At 33.6% G+C, this 23,479-nt stretch overlaps 1 protein-coding gene across 2 annotated transcripts in view; it reads left to right on the top strand.

The window, feature by feature from the left end:
- LOC129230723 (putative pre-mRNA-splicing factor ATP-dependent RNA helicase PRP1) overlaps positions 1–23,479 on the top strand; it is a 50,955-nt gene that overhangs the window by 2,879 nt on the left and 24,597 nt on the right. For both annotated transcript variants that reach the window (XM_054865144.1, XM_054865143.1), the window contains exons 2-6: positions 12,378–12,431; positions 14,532–14,573; positions 16,569–16,680; positions 18,262–18,429; positions 22,088–22,278. In XM_054865144.1, coding sequence (XP_054721119.1) covers positions 12,378–12,431; positions 14,532–14,573; positions 16,569–16,680; positions 18,262–18,429; positions 22,088–22,278 — 567 coding nt within the window. The remainder of the gene's footprint in view (positions 1–12,377; positions 12,432–14,531; positions 14,574–16,568; positions 16,681–18,261; positions 18,430–22,087; positions 22,279–23,479) is intronic.

Below are 23,479 nucleotides of genomic sequence, written 5' to 3'. Positions count from 1 at the left end.
TTTGGATCGATTCTTTCAAACTGTGTTAATCCCCAACACACAGCTTTAAGCTCTCTTTGGTTGCTTAAAAATTATCCCCATTTAATTAGATGCTCAGTTTGAATATCAATCATTTTTTACCGATTGAGGCAGTTCTCAAAAGGTGGGAGCAAACACAGAACTCAACTTTGAAGCTTCAACACCAAATAACTTTCACTTTAACTCAAAAATTTTTGAGTTAAATCATAATACTGTATAGAGACAAGAATTGACATAAATTATGGAAAAAGTGCTCTTCAAATGCACTTAAAAAAATATTTTCTTTGCTAAAAGGCACAATTTCGGACATACCAACCAAAACGTTAACTGAGCAAATGTACCATTAAAAATTTTTTTTTAAAAATTATTTCCATACATTTCAGAAAAAAATTAAAGGTATGAATCTTACACTGAATAATTTTTGTTAATATTTTACACAAATAACAAAAGTAAAGACAGATTATTTACTTTGCAAACGATTTTAGAAAAAAGTAAGTTTGAAATTTGATGCATGTCCAAAAGTTACGATCTTTACGATGCTATTATTTGAGAAGTAAGTATGTGATGTTTTCGCTTTAAAGGTATTTATCGATCCTCAGAATCAATTTTTAATTGTTTAAAAGTGTTTTCATAAGCTTTTATGCAATATCTTAGAAGAAAAATGATTTTTCTTAAACATACATGTGAGATGTCCAAATGGCGTTGCGATCTTGATGCCGATAATTCTGTCCGTTTATTCATAATTTTTGATGATTCACTGTCTTCTAACCTCAATAAAAAAGGTTATTATAATGTTATCTTCTTTAATCCATTAGTATTTTGCATAATTAATACGTTACATATTGAACAATACATAAATTACAGTAGAAGCATGGCTGGTTGTGATCATAACGGAAGCCATTTTGCGCTAAAATCGCCAAGCAAACCTCCGTTGGCGACAACACAGTATACGATAAGCTAAAGGTTACCAGAGAATTCCAGTTTGACAAATGTTGTTTATCGTCAGCTGCACCAGTTTTGGCGACTTTATCACCTGCGCTAGCAATTTTTTCCCCCCCGCTTTTATTATTTTATGATTTTTTTTCCTCTCCTTTCTTTTGGAAACATAATTTAACGATCTCCAAATAGAAATACGAATTTCTTTTTTCAATAATTTTGTTTTAGACATTGTTTTAATTCTTATGACATAAAAAATATTCATTATTAAAACTGATGTCACTTTTTACATTTGTATTATTTTTAATTTAAATAATTGTTTTAATTCTCGAATTTTTTTAGAGTGTAAAAAAAATAGTCTGCAGTTGATTTGTGAACAAATATCAGTTGGTAATTTTCTTTCTATCTTGAGATTTGAGAGATAGTAAGTCTTTTGAATTAACATGTTTTGAAAAAGTGCTTTAAACAATTTAAGTTCTTTTATGGAATTTGTGCTGTATTTATATGGTTTTTGAAGTCATTATTGATTTTTAATACCTATTTGCAAAAGGATTTATTGCAAAGTTTAATGCTCACACGAGATTGTCTCCTAGAAATAGAGCAAAAGGTTCTGGTAGAAGCATATTCCAAGTTTGGAAAATATGTGCAGAAAATGAAAGTTAATAATCCAGAGAAATACAAATGTTATTTAATGAGAGAAGCTACGAGTTTGTATAGTTATTTCCATGGAGCTTTTTTTTACCTTTCATCAACTTCTTCAAAATCATTCCAAAACTTTATTATATGTAAAGAGCAGTATGTATGGCCATTCAAGTACTTCATTAATATCCTCTTTATTATTAAATTGCAAAATTCAAAAAATAGTAAATAAAATTTTCATTGGAAAAGTTTAAAATCAGATTAACAATTGTCAAAAATGGTGAAACTTACATCATGATGTTGTCCAAAATCCGTTACCTACAGGACAACAATGTCCAAAATCTGTTACCTACAGACTGCTGATTTAATTTGCTAATTAACAATTTTTTCTGCTGTCTTTTCATGTTCATATATTGTGTTCTAGGTATGCATACTATAGAATAAAAGCAAAATTGATGTGAAATTTGAAAATTTTTGAAATTGCTCAAAGTTAACTTTTTTGTTCCTACCTTTTGAGAACTGCCCATTGGTTTCCGTGTTTAATTTGATTTCTGTACCTCTGAATTTGTAAATAAAGGTAAGCATTGTCATAAGCAACTTGCCTAGTGTTTTTTTTTCAAACAATAACATTTTCCTTTAATTAGTTATGGTTAATTTATTTCAGTTCATTCAACTAAAAACTAAACGTGTCGATTCATTCTAGTGTTCTAGTGACAGGGGTCAGTGGTGCAGTGAGGGGGGTTTGGGGGTTGAAACACCACCAGAGGCATTGAATTTAACATAAATACATATTCTAATACAGTAGTATAAAATTACAGTAGTAGAAAGTACTGTTTTGATCAAGAAACCCCATCCATAAGGTGTTTTTTGATCAAAAAACCCCCTTCTGAAGGTTTTTCTGGCTGCTCTAGTGACACGGGTTCATACTGAATATTGGTCAATGAAAGGGGTCCGTTGGGTATCAAAGTTTGGGAAGCCCCGGACTAGACAATACATCCATGCACTACAAAATATTGCTGTCATGCAATCTAAGTCTGCTAGTGACCAAACGAGTGAGGGATTTAGATTTGGAAAATGGGGCTAAATTATTGGATTTCAAACCTCATTGTTGATCAAATGACTTTCTCTAAAAATCTTTTCGTTTGGAGTGACGGAGCAGTTCCCTGTATGAGCCTCCCATACATACAATCTTTACCACCTGTAACTATAAAACCTGTTCTCGTGATAAATAGCACAATAGTTGCAGTCACATGAAACTTTTGTAACCTATTTCCTTGTTCCAGCTTCAAAAATTCACCGCTCACCTGCGAAAAGAGCTTGTACCCTGTACTCGAAAAAAAAAAGGATAAAAAGCGATTTTATCCAGCTAGTCGAGGAGCAAACGGTCAAATTTTAGCTCCCGTGCGATTTTTGTGATACAATTATAGCAGTTAGTTTTTCTGAAAGGTATTTGCATGAGGAAAACGAATTCAGATGTTGCCACCCCCCAAAATGGTGCAGGGGGGCTGGGGGGCAGCTATAACTGCCGTGGGGGGCAAGTGATTTCCCGTTCAATTTTTGTGATACAATTGTGTGACTTAGCTTTTCTGAAAGGTATTGGTACGAGAAAACCAAATTTCGATAATGCCAACCCCGAAAATGGTTCAGGGGGGCAGGGGGGCGGCTATAACTACATTTGGGGGGGCAAGCTGTTTCCCGTTCAATTTTTGTGATACAATTATGGGAGTTAGTTTTTCTGAAAGGTATTGACACGAGGAAACCGAATTCGGATGATGCTACCCCCGTAAATGCTGCAGGGGGGCGGAGGGGGGAAGGGATTATAACTGCATTTGGGGGGCAAGCTGTTTCCCGTTCAAATTTTATGATATAATTATGCGAGTTAGTTCTCCTGAAACGTATTGGCACGAGGAAACCGAATTTAGATGCTGCTAACTCCGAAATTGGTGCTGGGGGGCAGGGGGGGCGGTTATAACTGCGTTGGGGGCATGTAATTTTTCGTTTAATTTTTGTGATACAATTATGGGAGTTAGTTTTTCTGAAAGGTATTGTCACGAGGAAAACAAATTTGGATGTTGTCAACCCCGAAAATGGGGCAGGGGGGCGGGGGGGCGGTTATAAATGTGCAGGGGGGCAAGAGGTATTCTGTTCAATTTTTGTGATGCAATCATGGGAGTTGGTTCTGCTGAAAGGTATTGGCACGAGGAAAATGAATTTGGATGTTGCTATCCCCTAAAATGCTGATGGGGGGCAGGGGGGGGTATGACTGCAAACATAACACACTTATATATTCAAAATTTCTCGGTTTACAACAAGTTTTCAAAGTTTAATATGCTTAAATCCACTAATAATAACATTAAATGCAAAAAACTCCGAATTAAATTGCTGACACGTGTTTCGAAGCTATTAAGAGCTCCTTTTTCATTGTAAAAGATGTGAGTTTATGAATGAAAATTCATCCGACTAAAGACGATCTTTCCATCGATAATGGGTTCCTGGTAACAAAGTTTATCATTTCAGTAAAAAATATTAGGAGGAAGGGGAGGTCCCCCCCCCCCCCCCCCGTTGATTAAAAAAATGCAAAATTGTATTTGTGTACTTTATTATTCTTTGTATATATTTCCTCTTCCGAAATAAATTTGTACCCTTTACCCAGGCCTATCATTTTGGGGGGGGGCAGTGTTAAGCCCCCCCCCCCCAAATGACGGCTTTGACAGCCCCAGCTCTGAAAGAATAATGTTTTTTCGTTTGAGTTTTTCTCCTTTTTTTTAAAGTAAATTTTAACTAAGTGGTGGGAGCGCTTGGATGAAATTTCCAACACCATGGTGGTCGTACATTAAAGAAACAAACATATGTCGAAGGAGGTCTTTTTTCTCCTTTCTCCTTTGTACTTATAGAAGCGGAGGACAAAGGCATTGTTACGAGAGCTTAACATGAGTTCCTTGCCGCCGCCTTTAATTTTGCTTATCTCTTCCTTCCCTTTGTATTGCGGCCTAGTGTATCTTCAATTCTTGGTTGGCGGTCAGTTTTTCCAAAAGCAACAATGTCAAAATCTGATCCAGTTCTCACGGAATCGGCATGTCCAGTTTTACAACCTATATGTCTCTAGTTATTCTACAAAGCAACTTGATGGGTCTCATTTTCCTAATCAGATCGTGATAGTATTGGTTTTTTACAATATCTCTTTTCTCTATGAAGCACACCGTACCTTTTTATTCTTCTGAAAGAAAATTCTCACGAACAAGTTTCAGAGAGGGAAGAGCAGATCTCTTTAAATGGTCAAAACAGAAATTTATTGCTGTCACCAGTATTATCTATTTTATTGGACATTTTAATTGGCCACTTTTTCTCTGGAGTCACATGAAATGGAAATTCGTCAACAAGGGAACGTTGTACCATTTATTTTTAAGAAAGAGAGGAGAAGGGATTCTTATTTTAGTCTAGCTCATTTAAAATAAAAATATTGTATGCAGAAGTTTGACGCACGTCGTTTATTAGTTTAGTAAGCAATTAGTCACTTTCAGATGGATCTCACTGAACCAAATACAAAGCTAAAAATAGGAATTAATTATACATTATGTATTATATGTCAAGAGAAATCCACCGAAGGACTAATCATTAACCCTACCACACATGAAAAGGTTTTAAAGAGTGTGCTAGAAAATGCTAAATATGAAAACGTCAAGTATGTTTCATCTAATATCCGTTTGCGTGGAACGACTGCAAAAATACTGGCTGACAACAAGGCATCATGGCATCGAAGTTGTTACCAAGATGTCACTCATAAGGGACATTTTGAACGCATAAAAAAGCGATATGAAAGTCAAGCTCAGCATACATCACCTGTTACAAATAGTAGCACATCGAGACTGACACGTTCACATTGCATTCCATTCAATAAAGAGAAATGCTTTTTCTGTGACAAAGGTCAGACACGTGCAAAGTCCCTCAGAAAACTGTCGGTTGATCATGCTCAAAAAAGTCTGAGTGATGCTATTGCTAAAAGTGGAAATGAAGCCCTCCAGATAAAACTTAATACAGCAATAAACCCTGAAGATGGTCACGCTATCGACATTCGATACCATTTACAATGTTTTGCGAAGAATGTGACAAATGTACTACGATGTCCTAATGCCAGTGCACCCAACACTTCTAGAGCCCCTGAGAGTGCGTCAGAGATTGAATTTACTTGTATGATTCAAGAATGTTTAAAAACAGGTACATTGAGTATGGCTGATGTACAAACCACGTATGAAAACATTCGTGCTATGAATAACGTCCCTTATCCATCCATTACAAGGAAAGAAACAAAAGAATTGCTACAGAAATCTGTTGCAGATATTGAATTTCACCGTCCGCAGAAAAGAAGTCAAGCAGAAATTGTTAGTATGAAGCATGCACGAGACAATAACATGATATCCCAGAATGATGATGAAGATTTAAACATGACCATGAGGAGTTTGTATGATGCTGCTAATTATCTCCGTAAATCTATTATGAATTCACGGTTATGAAAGTCACGGTTTCAATAAATGTTTTGTTTTGTTCAAAAATACTCTTTATATTCTGAAACCGAAAGAAACACCTGTACAAAAAATTTGGGGGGGGGGGGGACCCCCCCCTTCCTCCTAATATTTTTTACTGAAATGATAAACTTTGTTACCAGGAACCCATTATCAATGGAAAGATCGTCTTTAGTCGGATGAATTTTCATTCATAAACTCACATCTTTTACAATGAAAAAGGAGCTCTTAATAGCTTCGAAACACGTGTCAGCAATTTAATTCGGAGTTTTTTGCATTTAATGTTGTTATTAGTGGATTTAAGCATATTAAACTTTGAAAACTTGTTGTAAACCGAGAAATTTTGAATATATAAGTGTGTTATGTTTGCAGTCATACCCCCCCTGCCCCCCATCAGCATTTTAGGGGATAGCAACATCCAAATTCGTTTTCCTCGTGCCAATACCTTTCAGCAGAACCAACTCCCATGATTGCATCACAAAAATTGAACATACCTCTTGCCCCCCTGCACATTTATAACCGCCCCCCCGCCCCCCTGCCCCATTTTCGGGGTTGACAACATCCAAATTTGTTTTCCTCGTGACAATACCTTTCAGAAAAACTAACTCCCATAATTGTATCACAAAAATTAAACGAAAAATTACATGCCCCCAACGCAGTTATAACCCCCCCCCCCCTGCCCCCCAGCACCAATTTCGGAGTTAGCAGCATCTAAATTCGGTTTCCTCGTGCCAATACGTTTCAGGAGAACTAACTCGCATAATTATATCATAAAACTTGAACGGGAAACAGCTTGCCCCCCAAATGCAGTTATAATCCCTTCCCCCCTCCGCCCCCCTGCAGCATTTACGGGGGGTAACATCATCCAAATTCAGTTTCCTCGTGTCAATACCTTTCAGAAAAACTAACTCCCATAATTGTATCACAAAAATTGAACGGGAAACAGCTTGCCTCCCCCAAATGTAGTTATAGCCGCCCCCCCTGCCCCCCTGAACCATTTTCGGGGTTGGCATTATCGAAATTTGGTTTTCTCGTACCAATACCTTTCAGAAAAGCTAAGTCACAGAATTGTATCACAAAAATTGAACGGGAAATCACTTGCCCCCCACGGCAGTTATAGCTGCCCCCCAGCCCCCTGCACCATTTTGGGGGGTGGCAACATCTGAATTCGTTTTCCTCATGCAAATACCTTTCAGAAAAACTAACTCCCATAATTGTATCACAAAAATTAAACCAAAAATTACATGCCCCCAACGCAGTTATAACCGCCCCCCCCCTGCCCCCCAGCACCAATTTCGGAGTTAGCAGCATCTAAATTCGGTTTCCTCGTGCCAATACGTTTCAGGAGAACTAACTCGCATAATTATATCATAAAATTTGAACGGGAAACAGCTTGCCCCCCAAATGCAGTTATAATCCCTTCCCCCCTCCGCCCCCCTGCAGCATTTACGGGGGTAGCATCCTCCAAATTCGGTTTCCTCGTGTCAATACCTTTCAGAAAAACTAACTCCCATAATTGTATCACAAAAATTGAACGGGAAACAGCTTGCCCCCCCAAATGTAGTTATAGCCGCCCCCCTGCCCCCCTGAACCATTTTCGGGGTTGGCATTATCGAAATTTGGTTTTCTCGTACCAATACCTTTCAGAAAAGCTAAGTCACACAATTGTATCACAAAAATTGAACGGGAAATCACTTGCCCCCCACGGCAGTTATAGGTGCCCCCCAGCCCCCCTGCACCATTTTGGGGGGGTGGCAACATCTGAATTCGTTTTCCTCATGCAAATACCTTTCAGAAAAACTAACTGCTATAATTGTATCACAAAAATCGCACGGGAAACCATTTGCTCCCGGACTAAGCATCTTCAGCTGCAATACCCAGCTAGTAAACAAACTTGTTTCTCAAAGTGCGTTCTGGATTAAAGCTCCACATTTACTCCAGTCAAAAACAGGAGGAAGAAAGATCCACATTCAAGCCCAGATCTGCGTACCCACAGACCCCGCAGTGCAGGGTTGCTCACGGCCTTAGGAGGCCCAACCAGGGTTCGAAAGTATCATGATATTTTCGAAAATATCCGATATTTTCAATCAGCACAAACTTAAGTCTTCAAAATAGAAAATGCATTTCAAAACACTCTTTATTTTCTTATATTGTTATTACAATATGTAGACTTAAGATTAAGGTTTCTTTTATTATTTTATATCTAACATTTCATTTCACATCTTAATCAATTTTAATGGAATTAATTTAAATTAGTTATTTTACTCGTTTTTCTTCTGTTAGCTGGTTTTACAGTTATATGATTCAGAAATAAGAAATATGCTTTAGTTGGTGCACAGTCATAAGACATTTTCTTTTTTTCTGACCAACGTTTAACATTAAATTAGGCACTTTTAATCTGAATTAAAATTGTTAGATTAATTACTGAATTAAAATTGTTATGTAATTTTATGGATATAAAATGAGAAAGGAATACTATATTGCTTTGTTATATTAATGATGTATTAATATATCATAAAAATATAGTACACAACTTTTTGGTTACTTGCAAAAATAAACAATAGTACTATGAAAGAATAGTACTATGAAAATACCATGGTTAAAAAATTAAATATTGAAAATCTCAAAATATCATGATATTTTCAAAATAAATATTGGATATATATCGTGATATGTATCATGATAAGTATCGACTGATATATATATACAGGGCTCCCAAATGGTCCGCTTTTCCCGCCTAAGTCCGCTTTTTAGGGTTAAGTCCGCTTTAGACCGCTTTTTAACATTTTGGTCCGATTAGTCCGCTTTTTTATTGTTTTTACTTAAAAATCCGATTTTAAAAAAGTTTTCCATAACGTTAAAAGATACTGTACACTCAAACACGCGGCCGCGGCTCCTTAACCTGACTTTCCCTATTATTTCGCTTCAGATTGACGTCATTACTCCTTCAGCCGCTGCAACATGGAAATTCATAAAAAAGAGGTTTGGGGGAGGAGTTAATGACGTCGAATCGCGGAGCAGGGTGCTACCGATATTTCTCGGAATTTCAGCCTCAAGTTTGCAATAACGAATGAACTTTCCGATCTCGGGTCTCGATAACTCGAATATTCCTTTATCTCAAAGTTTTCATTTTGATCCCAAGCTCTTGAGACTGCTGTGGAAACTTCCCATAGCTCGGAAAGCCGGTCCCTTGGGACTTTTAGAGTTGTCGCGCGTTGACTGTAATAGTAACGCTGTTATGAACCACCCCTTTTGCAAATGAATTCAAAAGTAACCTCGTAGCGCATGCGCCATTTTTTTTTACAGGCGCATATGTTCGTAAACGCCCTTGAAAAACCTTGAAAAATTCCTGAAAAAAAAAAAAAAAAAACAGTTTATTTTCCAAGTGCTTGAAAGCCTTGATAAAGTATGAAAAGTGTATTGCTTGAATTCTTTCAAAAATCATTACAAGCAATCTACAGCATACTTTAGATTGGATGTAATTCTTTTAAAAATATATCATCATTGCAATTTTCTGAACATTGGTTCGATATGCAGTATCGCGAAAAACTGCTTTCGTGTTTGAGTTTTCAATCCTTTTGCATCTTGTGAATATTTTGATGTTTTTTTACAATCGGAAGTTATTTTGACATGTGCCGACATAAAATTAGCTTATTTTAAGTTTAATTTCAATAATGAACTAAGGAATTAGTTTGGAAACCATGACAACATTGAACTTACTCGAACTTCGCGGAAAACTGCTTCTCGCGTTTGAAATTTCAATCCTTTTGCATCTTGTAAATATTTTGATGTTTATGACAAAAGGAAGTTATTTTGACATATACTACTTTAGATTAGCTTATTTTTTGTTTAATTTCAATAATTAACGAAGGAATTCATTTGGAAATAACTTACTCGGACTTCGTTGAAAACTGCTTCTCGCGTGTGAAATTTCAATCCTTATGCATCTTGTAAATATTTTGATGTTTTTGACAGCAGGAAGTTATTTTGACATACTACTTTAGATTAGCTTATTTTTCGTTTGATTTCAATAATTAACGAAGGAATTAGTTTGGAAACCATGACAACATTGAACTTACTCGGACTTCGCGGAAAACTGCTTCTCTCGTGTGAAATTCAATCCTTTTGCATCTTGTAAATATTTTGATGTTTATGACAATAGGAAGTTATTTTGACATATACTACTTTAGATTAGCTTATTTTTCGTTTAATTTCAATAATTAACGAAGTAAATATTTTGGAAACCATTGCAACATTGAACTTACTCGGACTTCGCGGAAAATGAGTTTTAGTGTTTGAAATTTCAATCTTTTTGCATCATGAAAAGATTAAAATATTTTGCCCAATCGAATGTTTTTTTTCCCGAAGTGCTACCTTAGATTAGCATGTTTTATGTTTAAGTTAGTAGAAAATAAATAAATTTATTTTATGGGAAATATGCCAAAATTGAACTTGGTTCGTGAAAATTTGCTTATCTGAGGTTTCAATCGTTTTGTATCTGATAAATATTTTTATATTTTTGGACATTTAAAGTTATTTTGACATGCTACATTAGATTAACTCGTTTTAATTTTTATTTAAATAACTAAAAAATTAATATTTTTTTAAATTCAAATTTCTAATTTTGCAAACTTAATTTTAATTATTATTAGCTTATTTTCGGTTATTACTGTTTTTTTATAGGGTTGGGGGATATTAAATGTAAACAAAATTGAGTGCATACCATTTTAACTTAATGTTTGTATTTAAAACCAAGTTGAATTATAAAATTTTATAAAGTTGAATTTATGTACATCGTTTCATTGTCATGATGCCTGCTAAAGAGGGGAATTAGTCCCCCCCCCCATAAAAGTTCAAAGCACTCATGGCCTTGCAATCATGTTTTTTTTTTTTTTTTTTAAATCTATTATATGTTAGTATTAAATGAAATCTGCATGTAATATTTATAGCGCGAATTTTGGGTAGTACCTTGAAATTTTTTTTTTTACTTTTGAAAAGTTCATAAATTTTTTTCTCCCAATAAGGTATAAACCCTGTGATAAGAGATTAAATTTAAAATTCAAATGTAAAATAATTTTACTATAAACTCAGTTGTAGCTTTGTTGAAAATCAAAACAATATTTTTTAGGTTTCAGTGTGAGTCATGAGGAGGTGCAAATTTCTCAGCAAATAGTTAGATGAAACTGATGAAGATGGGAACAAAATTAGAGACTGGGGAAAACAAGAGAATAACGTTTTTTTTTTTTTTTTTTTTTTTTTTTTTTTTTTTTTTTTTTTTGCTGTATGATAACGTTACATTAAGAAGCATTAAAAGACAGAAAAACATAAAAAAAAATAATTTTAAACTAAATAAAGATGAAGCGCTCCTTCATCTGTCCTTCAGCGAGACTACCAGCATCACTGGTTCAAGTCAAAATGTATCATTATGCCATTTAATTCTAAAGAGGCTGCCTTAAGTGCTGAACTAAGTGCCCCCCCCCCCATCCAAATATTTGTGTAAATAATATTATTCAATGGATAAAAAGATCAGTTTCACATGCAGGTGATAAAAGAATTGTATTTCATTATTATAGTTAATTAACAAATTATCTTCACGAATTTAGCAGCTAGCAACTAATTTGCCTTTTGGTGCTTCCCTGAGTTTAACTATGAGTGGTCCTCCCAAGGTACTCTTTTTGATCCTAACTGGTCCTCTTTAGTCCCCTTTTTGATTGAAAATGGTCCTCTTTTACCCTTTCCTGAAGCTAAAATGTGTTGGGAGCCCTGTATATATCGACAAACCCTGGGCCCAACGGCCCATGAAATTAAAAACAAAGCTAAGACGTATTAATGTTGCAAATATACATTGCTGGCCTCTGGGGAAGGGGCCCTACAGATTTTTGTGAGGGGGGGGAGCAAAATTAATAGATCTGAGCCTACTCACATTTACCGTGGAAATAATCGGAATGTTGTTTAAAGCAGGTTTTTTCTGGAGTAGAACAGGTCCATGTGAAGGGTTATTTTGCGCTAGGTTTGGATTCCTCCCGGAGCAAAATATCTCTCCTCATCCTTATTTCGATAATCAAACGCAAATGCATCAGGTTTTTGAAATGAAATTTCACAATCAAATTCACATTTTTTTTCAAAAGATAGATTGTGTATATTTGTATTGTTTCTCCAAGGTCAGATTACGATCTGAATTATTAAATTTTCATTAAAGTAAACATATGTTAATGTACATAGGCTATGAATTTTTTAGCTAGAAATTTTCTGTTTTCTTGATAGGGACTATGATGCTTCAGTTAAGAATAAAAGGAATGACATAGATGATTTTAAAAGGTATGGTATTTTTAATGGTTAAATTATTGAAACTATTTTTAGGTAAGTTCTTCCTATATCTTAGTAAATGTTTACATTCTTGAAGAGTCTAATGAAGTTCCTCAAGTGATCTTGAGGAATCCCTCTGATTTATGCTAACAGGAAAAATAAGAGAGCCAATTACAATTTAAAAAATTTGTCTTCTCTGTTTCGGGCAATAAAGATATGAATTGATAATTTGAAAAACTTAAGGGTTTCAAATGAGAAAAAACTGCCTTAGCCTTTTGCGGCTTCTTCTGTCAAATATTTAGAAAATAAAGAAATATGCCAAGCCAAAACCATATCATATGCTAATGATTACTTTGAAAGTGAAGCTATGGGCTAAAATTAAGTAGGCATTTTTTTCCTCTAGAAAGGAAAAAAAAAGAAATAAAATTGAAATGTTACCTGTAATTGCTAAAAATAAGTGTTTAATTGTAGATATTTCAATTAGGTGATAAATTGAAGAAAATAAAATTTTGCAAAATAGTTTTAGATTTATTAAGTAACTTTTATTTACTCAAAATTACTTGTAAACTGTTCCTTTTATTCTGTAAAACTGTATATTGCAGTTATTTAAAAGAAAAATGGGGGGAAAAAAACTTTTATGATGTATGTCTCAAGCTGGAGCTAAAGGGACATTTTAGAAAGAAATCAAATTATGGTATAAAGTAGTGGCCAATTTTAAATTCAAAATTGGTCATAACTGCTACTGTGCGATTTATTTTAGTGTCTTTATTGACCGCTTTTGTTTGCTACCATTTCACAAATGGATAGGACCCGCTTGGGAATGTATCTGGCGCTTCATTGAGTGCTTCTTAGGTGGAGAGGTACAGGAATGCCGTAGGCCAAATAATGAGAAGTTGACTTTTTATGTTTTATTTCTGTCGTGTTCTCTGCCACACACACACACACAAAAAAAAAAAAGCTTTACTAGCCATGAATGACTAAAATTAGATGATTTATAAAAGTAATATGAAAGAGTCGAATCTTGAACACATATAAGTAATGAAGGTGCAAGAAATGTTAGTAGAAATACCAACTAAGAAGTTCTCTGGTCTTTTCATCAAAAATAGGTTTAACCTGTAGATTAAGGACATCACCTAATTTTTTCGGTATATTGCAAAAGACAACTTTTACAGACATTCACCATTTTTTGCTAAAACTTGTCTGCTTTGTTAAGCTTTTGAAACTTGTAGGCCTCAAAACAGAATACTGAAAAGTGATACATATGTCGCAGAACCGCAGCTCTGCCTCAGAATCACTAAATGGCTTGAAATTGATAAAGATGAGTCAAAGTACTTCTGGGAAGGAAATATCTTTGCACAAAGTGAAGGACGAACATATGCAACTGATTTGAAGTTATCACTCCAAATAACTACACATTTCATTGAATTATGTGTTTTGCACAAAAAACCTAGCAGCTGCAAAGCATATGCCCTGTAGAACAGCAAACAGCTGCAAGTCTGTCATAGAAGATCGCAAGACATCTTGCTATTGTGTTTACTGGTGAAGCTGCTTGCTTATTTATCAAACTAAACTAACTTGCACAACATACAGAATGCTGCTGTTAACGTGCTAAGCACCAAAGTTGTATTTGCAGCTGGGCTCAAAACAAAATGTTGTTTTTTAAAGTTTTATGCTTCCATATGCTTTATTCAAATACTACTTTAAAAAAAAATTAAAAAGATTTTCCTTTCACAACTGACCATAAACCATTGTATACTTTTAAATTATGTTATGAAAAAAGTGCAGGTACCTTTGTGCTTAGCACAGGAAAATAGTTTTTCATGCTTCTTTTGTTAGTATTGTTCCATGTCACCCAAAACTTAATAATCATCCCATAATTTTATTAGGAAAAACTTATTTGAGTACAAAACTTTTATTTTTTTTATTCAGATTTAAAAAAAAAAGCATTTCATTCTTTTTTCTAAGTAGACTAAGTGTTGCATATCTGCTGATTGTTAAATTGTGAAATATTTTATGGTACATGAAGAGAATGAAGTTACTGAAATTTTCTCTTTATTTTGAAAAAAAAAAAAATAAAATAAATAAATCCATTATTTGTATATATTATTTCAGAAAATCCAAGGAGTTTGATGATTCATCTCCTAAAAGAACAAGGTAAGTTAAATTGGAAGAATATTTTTGTTTAATTTATTTGAAAATCCTTTCTGGGTGTTCTTTTTGTACTTTGTGCTTTTTAGGGGTACAATATTACAATGGAATGAACTGGAATTATTTGTGAAGTTCTTTCATTGAATTTAAAAAAAAAATAATAACTTTGTGTTTTTGCTCAGCCCTGCATGGATAATAACCAAGTGTTCTATTTTTAACCAAACGGGTCTAAATAAAAAATTAAATTTTCCTGCGTAGCTTCATTAACCCCTTCCCTCACGCTCCCTTGAAAAATAACAGGCTAGGGTTTCGACCTCCATTTCTTGTGCCTGTGATATTGCCATGCTGGGGTGTGCAGTATTAACGCGACAAAATTATTAAAACCAATTCATTTCTTTTGCCCGAAATACATTTCCTTTCTCTTTTTATACACCCGATGGCAGCACCAGTCCATTTTAAATGTAATTGCAGCGATGCAGAAAGGAAATTCGATACTACTGTCCAGATTGTGATATTGATCTCTGTATCTCATGCTTTGAAATTTAGCACACAAGAAAAATTTACTCATCTTTACTTATATTACAAAAGATTAATGAAATTATCTTTTAATGTTTAAAAGACGTATTTCTTAAATTTTCGCTGCTTGCTTGTTGGCTTTTCATAAAACTTTTAAAATCACAATCAAAAAAAAAAAAAGAATGTACATATTATTTGTAGATTTATTTTTATATAATTTTCTTAAATAAAAAAAGATACTTTCATGACTTTTCTTTAAAATTATTCGATTGTTTAAGAATGTTTAATCTTCTCTCAATAGATTACAATTGACGCAATAATTTAATATAACAATTAAACTTGACCCTGACTTAACTTTAAATAAATAGGAATTTTGGCAGTAAGTTACACTACACTAGAACAAGAAGGAAACTGATATTCACCAGTTACTACAAAAGCTGTTCTAATGAGCAGTAACTTGTGCTCATGGGCATAGCCAGGGTTCAGGTAGAGGGGTCAAGCAAGAGTTCCCCAAAGGAAGATCAGTGTGACCTCCCAAAAGGTTTTTGACCGACAAATATTGACTGATGATTCAAAATATTTGGAAACAGTGAGACATTATTGCATTGCTGCAGTCAAATGCCTAATGCGTCTTTTCATAGATGTAGGAATGTATGCATCCTTGAATTTTATTTATTTTTTACTCATTCAGTAAAATTCAGAGGCAAGGTCCGTCTTCTAAAAAGTCATTAATATAATATAAAATAATGCAATATATGCAAAAGGCCCAAAAATAAGCATAAAAGTCATTTGTTTAAAAAAAAAAAAAGAAAAGCTTGAAACTGAGTTTGCGTAAAAATGGCAAAACTAGTGTAAGATAACGAATTCAGCGTGTTTTGGTCAGGGGTGCCCAAAACTTAAAATTAGGGGGAAGGGAGGATTCTCAATTCGCACTTGCTCGCATGGACCATCATGTGATGAGACAATACATCAAACATCTTTTTTTAAGAAAAAGAAAGGAAAAACAAAATTACAAATAAGAAATTTTTTTGGGAGGTCACAGTAACATCCCATCGAGGTGCCTGTGACTCAGATCTAGGGAGGGGCAGTTGCCCCCCCCCCCCCGGCTACACCCATGCTTGTGCTGTATAATATTGTTCGGAGGCTTAGGGGCATTTTGACTACTATTCATTTTACTTCATTCCAGTAATGTTGGAAAGTGGCAACTATTTTGCATACACAGAAAAAGTGTCACTGAGTTATAAGTTCAATTCTGTTAAACAATAATCCTTTTAAATTACATATATCATTTTCAACTGGAAAGCATATCAGTCCGGAAAAATGTTTGGCACTAAAAGTTTTGCTTGTGTGTAGATTATGCAGTTTTGAAGTCAAGATTAGCAACTGAATCTTGCTGTGTATTGAAACTATATGCTCCTGTTCTAATTGTTTCTTTTTGTGATAACTTCATAAGTATGTTAATTTTTTTAAAAAAAATTCTTTTAGAGTGGAGAATAATGGAGATGACGTGGAAAGAAAAAAAGACAAAGAAAATTTCAACAATCTTCCATATCTAGAAACTGCAATAGTTCCAGCTGCTTCCACAGGAACTGTTAAAGTAAATTTATACTTCAATTGATAAGATTGTATCAGATCTTCCCCATTGTTTAAACAAAAAGTTCGATTTATTTAGTTTTGATGTTTTGTTAAAAAGAATTATTATTTAAGCTCCTTATAGGATCAGTTACCTAAATTAATTAATATTCGTTGCTTGCTTGTTTTCAACTGAAGGTTATTGATTCCAGCATTGATGAGTTATTTTTCTGATAAATGGTTTAAAAAATGTTCATTTGAAAAAATGGATACAGTGTCACTTTAAGTGATCACATTTTCGCACTCTTATATTGTTAATCATTTAATGTTATCAAAAAATTTCTCTCTGCTTCAGCAAAACATATTAAAAAATCACGTTTTTTGTAATCAAAACTTATTAAATTACTTCAGTTATTTTCTTTAAAACGGATAAAAACTTTTTGGGACAAATGATAAATTAAGGCCTAATTTTTTTAATTTAGTATTTTCTTTAAAAAAGCAAGTGTACTAATATTTTAGTAATAACACAAATCAAGTTAAACAGCAAAATAATTATTAAAATTAAAAGAAACTAAGTCAGCTTAAAATTATAGTACTAAGCTCATGCTCATGCAATTCTCAGCAAAGCACATGCTCAATGTTTCTTTGCTTAATGGCCCCCAAACTTAAGATTTTACTTGTGTGTCATAGAATTAAGAAAATTCAACTCAAATGCTTGAAATCTTTAAAGATTCAAAAGATCATTTCAAACTGCAATATAGATGAAAACTTTGTTGACCAAAATATATTAGTGAAAGAAGTAATTTCTTGTAACACTTTACTTGTTTCAAAATTGCTCTCTAATGCAGTAGTAATAGTTCAATTCCTTTTTTTTTTGACTGGATGATTGAAATGAACGGAAATTTAGGAAAAGGGTATGTTTTAAATAATGGTCAATTCCTCCAATTTTCTGAATTAGGTGCGAATTTCACAGTAAAAATTAAAAGGGATACAAAATTTTTTAATCAATACAATGATTAGTGAGAGAAAGAAGGGGAATTGGAGTCAGGAGGGGGGGGGGGGGGAGGCTCTTATCTAATTAGCTCACATAATAAACTTCTGTAAAAAACAGTCAAAAAGCACAGAAAAGACTTGAATATGTAAACATTAAGTTAAATTATAAAAAAAGGTTTTTTGAAAAGTTTTTAAAACTAGGAAAAATAAACTAAAGCAAGAGAAGGAAATTCTGCTGAAAAGTATCTCTCCAAAGTTTGGAGAGTGAACAATTCTGATTAAATAAATACTTGTCATTTAATTAGTTAAGTTAGTAAAATCTTTTACTTAAATGGTATTTATGTTCATTATATTTGTAAGGTACTTCTATGAATTATGTTTTTGAAAGGATTTTATAAGCTTACTTTTAGCTGAATGTTGAATTAGTTTAAATTTTAACACTATTCTATGCAGAAAATTCTTAAAAATACTTTAAAATTTATTAGAAATAAATTTATTTAAAAGAAAAATTAATACTCATTATATTGTTACTTAGAATTATTATACATTACTTAATGAAAATGCATGTATTTTTAAAAATTTTGCACACTAATTAAGCAAATGTCGTTTTTAGTCAATCAACCAGTTTAATGGTTTGCCTCACACTGCACACTATTATGAGCTCTTCAAGAAAAGGATAACTTTGCCTGTATGGGAATATAAGCCAAAATTCTTTGATATGTTGAAAAAGAATCAAATTATGGTACTTGTTGGTGAAACTGGTTCTGGAAAGACTACACAAGTAAGTTCCATGTTGGTTTATTTTTAACTAGTGATACCCGCACGGCTTTGCCCGTAATAGAAAAATCAAAAGGTCTTTTGGTTCGCCTGTACATTTACAAATAATGTATGGTGAATTTTCTCGCCAGTTGGCTTGTACCCATCTTACGGTTCCACGTTATGATAATTTCGTATCTCGCCAATTGGCTTCGGCCCATGTTACGGTTCCACATTATGATAATTTCGTAATTTACTCGTCCATCTTATGATATTTTTTTTCTTAAAATTGGAATAGAAAAAGAACCACATTGAATTTTCGAAAAATCGCTTCGAGGTGCACACCCCCATGCTACATACTAACTTTGTGCCAAATTTCATGAAAATCAGCCGAACGGTTTAGGCGCTATGCGTGTCACAGACATCCTACAGATATCCTACAGACATCCAGACATCCTCCGGACAGATAGACTTTCAGCTTTATTATTAGTAAAGATGGTGATTTGTTCTTATTTGGAAATATAGCAAAACCTGTGTAATGTTGACCACCTATGGTGCATGATTCGGTGTCCAACTTAGAAAAGTGATTAACTTATGAAGGTTGATATATATGACTCAGAACCAGGGGCGTAGCTAAAGGGGGTTTTGGGGACAAACCCCCCCCCCCCCGAAACGTTAGTCTCAAAAAAAAAGGGGAAAAGAAGAGAGAAAAGAAAGGAAAAAAAGAAAAAGAAAAAAAATCAAAACGACTTTTTTCTGAGTAACAAAGATAAAAAATTCACTTTGCTCCCCCCCCCCCCCAATGCCATTGAAAATTTGCTCCATGTGTGACCCTCAAGCATAAAGACGCTTCCCTCTGCTGCGACAATTTTTTGATAATTGAGTGAAATTTGACACTTCGCTTTAGAAATGAGATTGATTTATTAAATCCACGTATATGCAGCCTTTCTTTGTCATAGATTCTGCAAATTGTTAAATATGTTTAATTTTATGAGCCGCGCAGTGGGGATATTGCATACAGTCGAATCTATATATATCGAATTTCACATTAAAGAAAAAAAATCGAGATAAAGAGATTTTGAGATACGGGGCATTAAGAAACTTTTTATAGAAGTTTGAAATATGAAAAATGATGGTGAAAATTTGAAATCGATACTAAAGACAATATGGGCTATTGATTAAAGTTCCTCTTTATTAGTTTTGTTAGGTATTTATTCTATTTTTACATTATTAAGTGCTTTATTGCGAGTTTAAGGAATCATTTTGACAGTAAAAGAAACTTTAAGCATACCTTTTTCAAGAAAAAGTCTTTCATTGCTTTTTGGTCTCTGATTTTTTTTTGGATTCATTATTTATCCTTTTGAGGTTAGTAATTGCTGCAAATCTAACTTGGCCAGTGTTCTACGATTTTCCTTTTTTTCATCACTTGAAAAAAACTTAAACTTTCTTTTCACTCCAATCATTTCGGTTTTCTAAGGAATCACAATTTTAAGAAAGAGAGCAACCAAAGAACAGTACTAATCCAAATAACAGAGCGAAATGGCTTTTAACTTGAATGACCTTTAACCATGAACTTGAAATGTTCATTTTTTTACATATCAAGCCTGTGAATTTCACCCCTTTACTCTACTGCCAAGAAAGTGCGCGAAACCACTGTCCTTTGGTTAATCTTCCTGGAAAGCCTATTCGTGGAATGAATTTCTCCCTTTTTTCCATGCCTCCTCAGCTCTTGAAGACAATTCCTCTGTTTCTGAGTTGAAGAAAATGTTTTTGTTTGCTGCTTTAAAGATCATTGGGTTTCGAATTCAAAAATGATAGCATAACCGGAATTCGAAGCGATAGAGATTTTTGTTGGTCTGGTCTCGTGTGTGTCATAGGTCATAGTCAAAACGACCTTTGCTAACTAGAGTATCCATTGCAATTACATTAATTTTTCAGCCAGTATTTACTGCATATTCTTTTGGAAACGTACAGTCTGGTTAAAATAGTACATTCTAAGTGAAATTTGTTGCATAATGAAGCGAGCAAAACCGATAACAAGCTTTTTTAAACCCAAAGAAAAAAATTAAAATGACAAAAAGGATTGCTCTAAAAAGAGAAAGTTAACGTTATCTGAAGAAAACGAAGTACAGTCTGCAAAGCAGCATTAGTCCCATCGGACCCTTCTGAAGGTAATTTTATTTTAATTCAAAAGAAAAACTGCATAGCATTACATGAATAAAATGTTTAAAAACGAAATGAATCTAGATTATTTTTATTAGCTTGGTTCGCATTAAAAAGTAGAAAATAAAAAAGACTTCTGTTTATAATACACGAAAATTGCTGTTGCTCTCCCAAATAGATATTTATGTAAATTCTAAAGCAGCTAATAAAATTAAAAATAAAGACTTGAGAGGAGAACAGATGGTATGCATTTGAGCGAATAACTTTCTACCGCCTATATTTCTTCCCTAACTTTTTTCATTCAAATTTTATTAGCTGCTTTAGAATTAGCATAAATGTAAATACATAAAAAGCAACATATAAATATAACGATATGAAAAGCAATTTCATTTTTTGCGGGTTATAATTCAAGAAGTCTTTTTTTATTTTATTTCATACTTTTAGTGCAAACCAAGTTAGTAAAAATAGTCTTTATAGTCTGACCACGGATGAGATTGAAAGTCAAACATCCAGTTTACAGGCGGAAATGAAAGTATCTATTAGTTTTCAGGGTTGCCAGCTTTTGTAGATGTGTGTTAGCCTCTAAATTAAGCAGTCACACTGAAATGAACGGAACACGCTCATCAGATATTTGATTTTCCGCCTGGTTTGGATAGACTGGTTTTGACAAGAGCGTTGCTAGAAAATTTCACTTCAAATTAAATGGAGGAAAAAGAGAAAAAAGTTGAATTTTCCGTAACATTAAAAAAAAAAATCTTTGCTTTTGTTTTGTTTGACACAAATATTGGAATTGGGGCACTCCATTCCAAAGTATGTAAGATTCACCTCCCTCTTATTTTTTTTAACACTAAAAAAATGTACACACACACACACATATATAAATATATATATATATATATATATATATATATAAAAGAAGTAACCCCCCCCCCCCCCCCCCCCGAAAGTTGGGTCTAGCTACGCCTCTGCTCAGAACCAATGCAATTTCCTGAGATTAGTGATTAACTTATACTGTTTTGCAGTTTTACTGTATTGCCCTTTTAAATGATGTTTTGTAATGTATTTTATGCTTTTGTCAGTATTTTTGGGGGCCTAGTTGCAGTTCCTTTGTCACAAGAGAAAATGTCACTTAATATTATGGAAACGAGTGTTTGATTATAAAGGCTAGATTTGATTGATTGTAAATTTAATTTCATTTAATGTTATAACACCCCACTACCTGGGTTTTTATATTTTCCGTAATTTTTTAAATGGAAATGACGGCCTTATAAATTTTCTTTGTCTACATATAAGCTTCAGTATAGAAGAGTTTGTTTCATTTTAACTGGCAATGTTGTTTTCTATTTCATGATGTCTCTATAAAGTATATATATATATATATATATATATATATATATATATATATATATATATATATATATATATATATATATATATATATATATATATATATATATTTCTTTTTGGTATCAACTTTGTTATTGATAGTTAGCATTAATATTCTCACTCTGTCTCCTTAGATTCCTCAGTGGTGTGTAGAATTTTTGAGAGAAAGTGGTATTAGAAGAGGTGTAGCCTGTACTCAACCCAGAAGAGTGGCTGCAATGAGTGTAGCTGCTCGTGTAGCAGAGGAAATGGATGTCATGCTTGGACAAGAAGTTGGCTACAGCATTCGTTTTGAAGACTGTTCTTCTATGAAAACAATCCTAAAGTAAGGCTGTGGCTAACCATCGTTGTTTGTGTTATTATTAAAGCTGTCTAATTACACTGAAGAACAAATTTTAACGAATTTTCTGTTCCTCAATGTACTTAGGGTGCTTCTTATAGATTCCAAGGCGCTGAAAAAAAATATGTTTGCATAAATTTTCTATCACCCTCCAATTTTCAGAAATTTCATGTATACGTTTTGAATTACATAGGTTTATCTTATAGCAGTAATAAGTTTACTACATTTTTGTACAGATGCATTTGATCCAAAGACTACTCATTACAGCAACAGAGCATGTAACAAGAGAGTAGAAACCGAATTCACTTTGATAAGTTTTATATTTGAACTTGAGCAGACTGCTCTACGCGTTCCGTATCATTTTACTTTCATACAAGATCACAGTGGTGGAAGTTGTCTTTTGGCACGTAGAAATGCTCTGCCATCGGTTCCTATAGCTTATTCTTGCATAATGAAGGAATCCTATGAAAATATGAAGTTATTGGTACATGAAATTGACTATTCACATCATAATTAGAGCATATGGGCAGTTTTTTTAAAAAGTAATTACCGTTCTCATTGGTCTGCAACTTTGCTAATACAATATACTGCTAGTTTTTGTGTGAGTGGGAGAGCAGGGCAATACACGAACATTATATCAAAAAAGAAATGGCTGGAGAGCAAATAACATATTGCAGGTGAAAAAGAATATGCAAAACGTACCTCTATTTCATTAAAAGAAATATTCCCTCGCCTTCACACAAAAAGTTAGGATTGATGAAAAATTGCGTTTAATCAATGGTTAAAAAGTGTGTAGATTTCAAAATTTGTAGGAACAGTTCCCATCACTCATTTATGCAAAAATGAAGTAGCGTTTTTACATTGAACCACAAGTAAAAAAGCTTATGCAGGACAAAATTTTGAAGCTAGTTTAGGTGATTTAGGAAAAACAGCATGGATTGATTTTAAAAATGTTGTGACACAGTTCTTAGGAAATAATAAAAGTCCTAAATATGAAAAATTAATTAAAGACGTGTTAAAAAATTACAAATAATTAGGATGTTCAATGTCACTGAATCCCCCCCCCCCCAAAAAAAAAAGTATGGGAGCTGTGAGAGACGAGCATGAGGAACGCTTCCACCAGGATATTTCTGCAGTTTAAGAGGAATATCACGGACAGTTTACTCCAAATATGCTCGGGATTACT

The sequence above is a fragment of the Uloborus diversus genome, chromosome 9, assembly GCF_026930045.1.
Source record: "Uloborus diversus isolate 005 chromosome 9, Udiv.v.3.1, whole genome shotgun sequence".
NCBI lineage: Eukaryota > Metazoa > Arthropoda > Arachnida > Araneae > Uloboridae > Uloborus > Uloborus diversus.
Note: the sequence above shows the minus strand (reverse complement) of the source record. Positions and strands in the feature narration are given on the sequence as shown.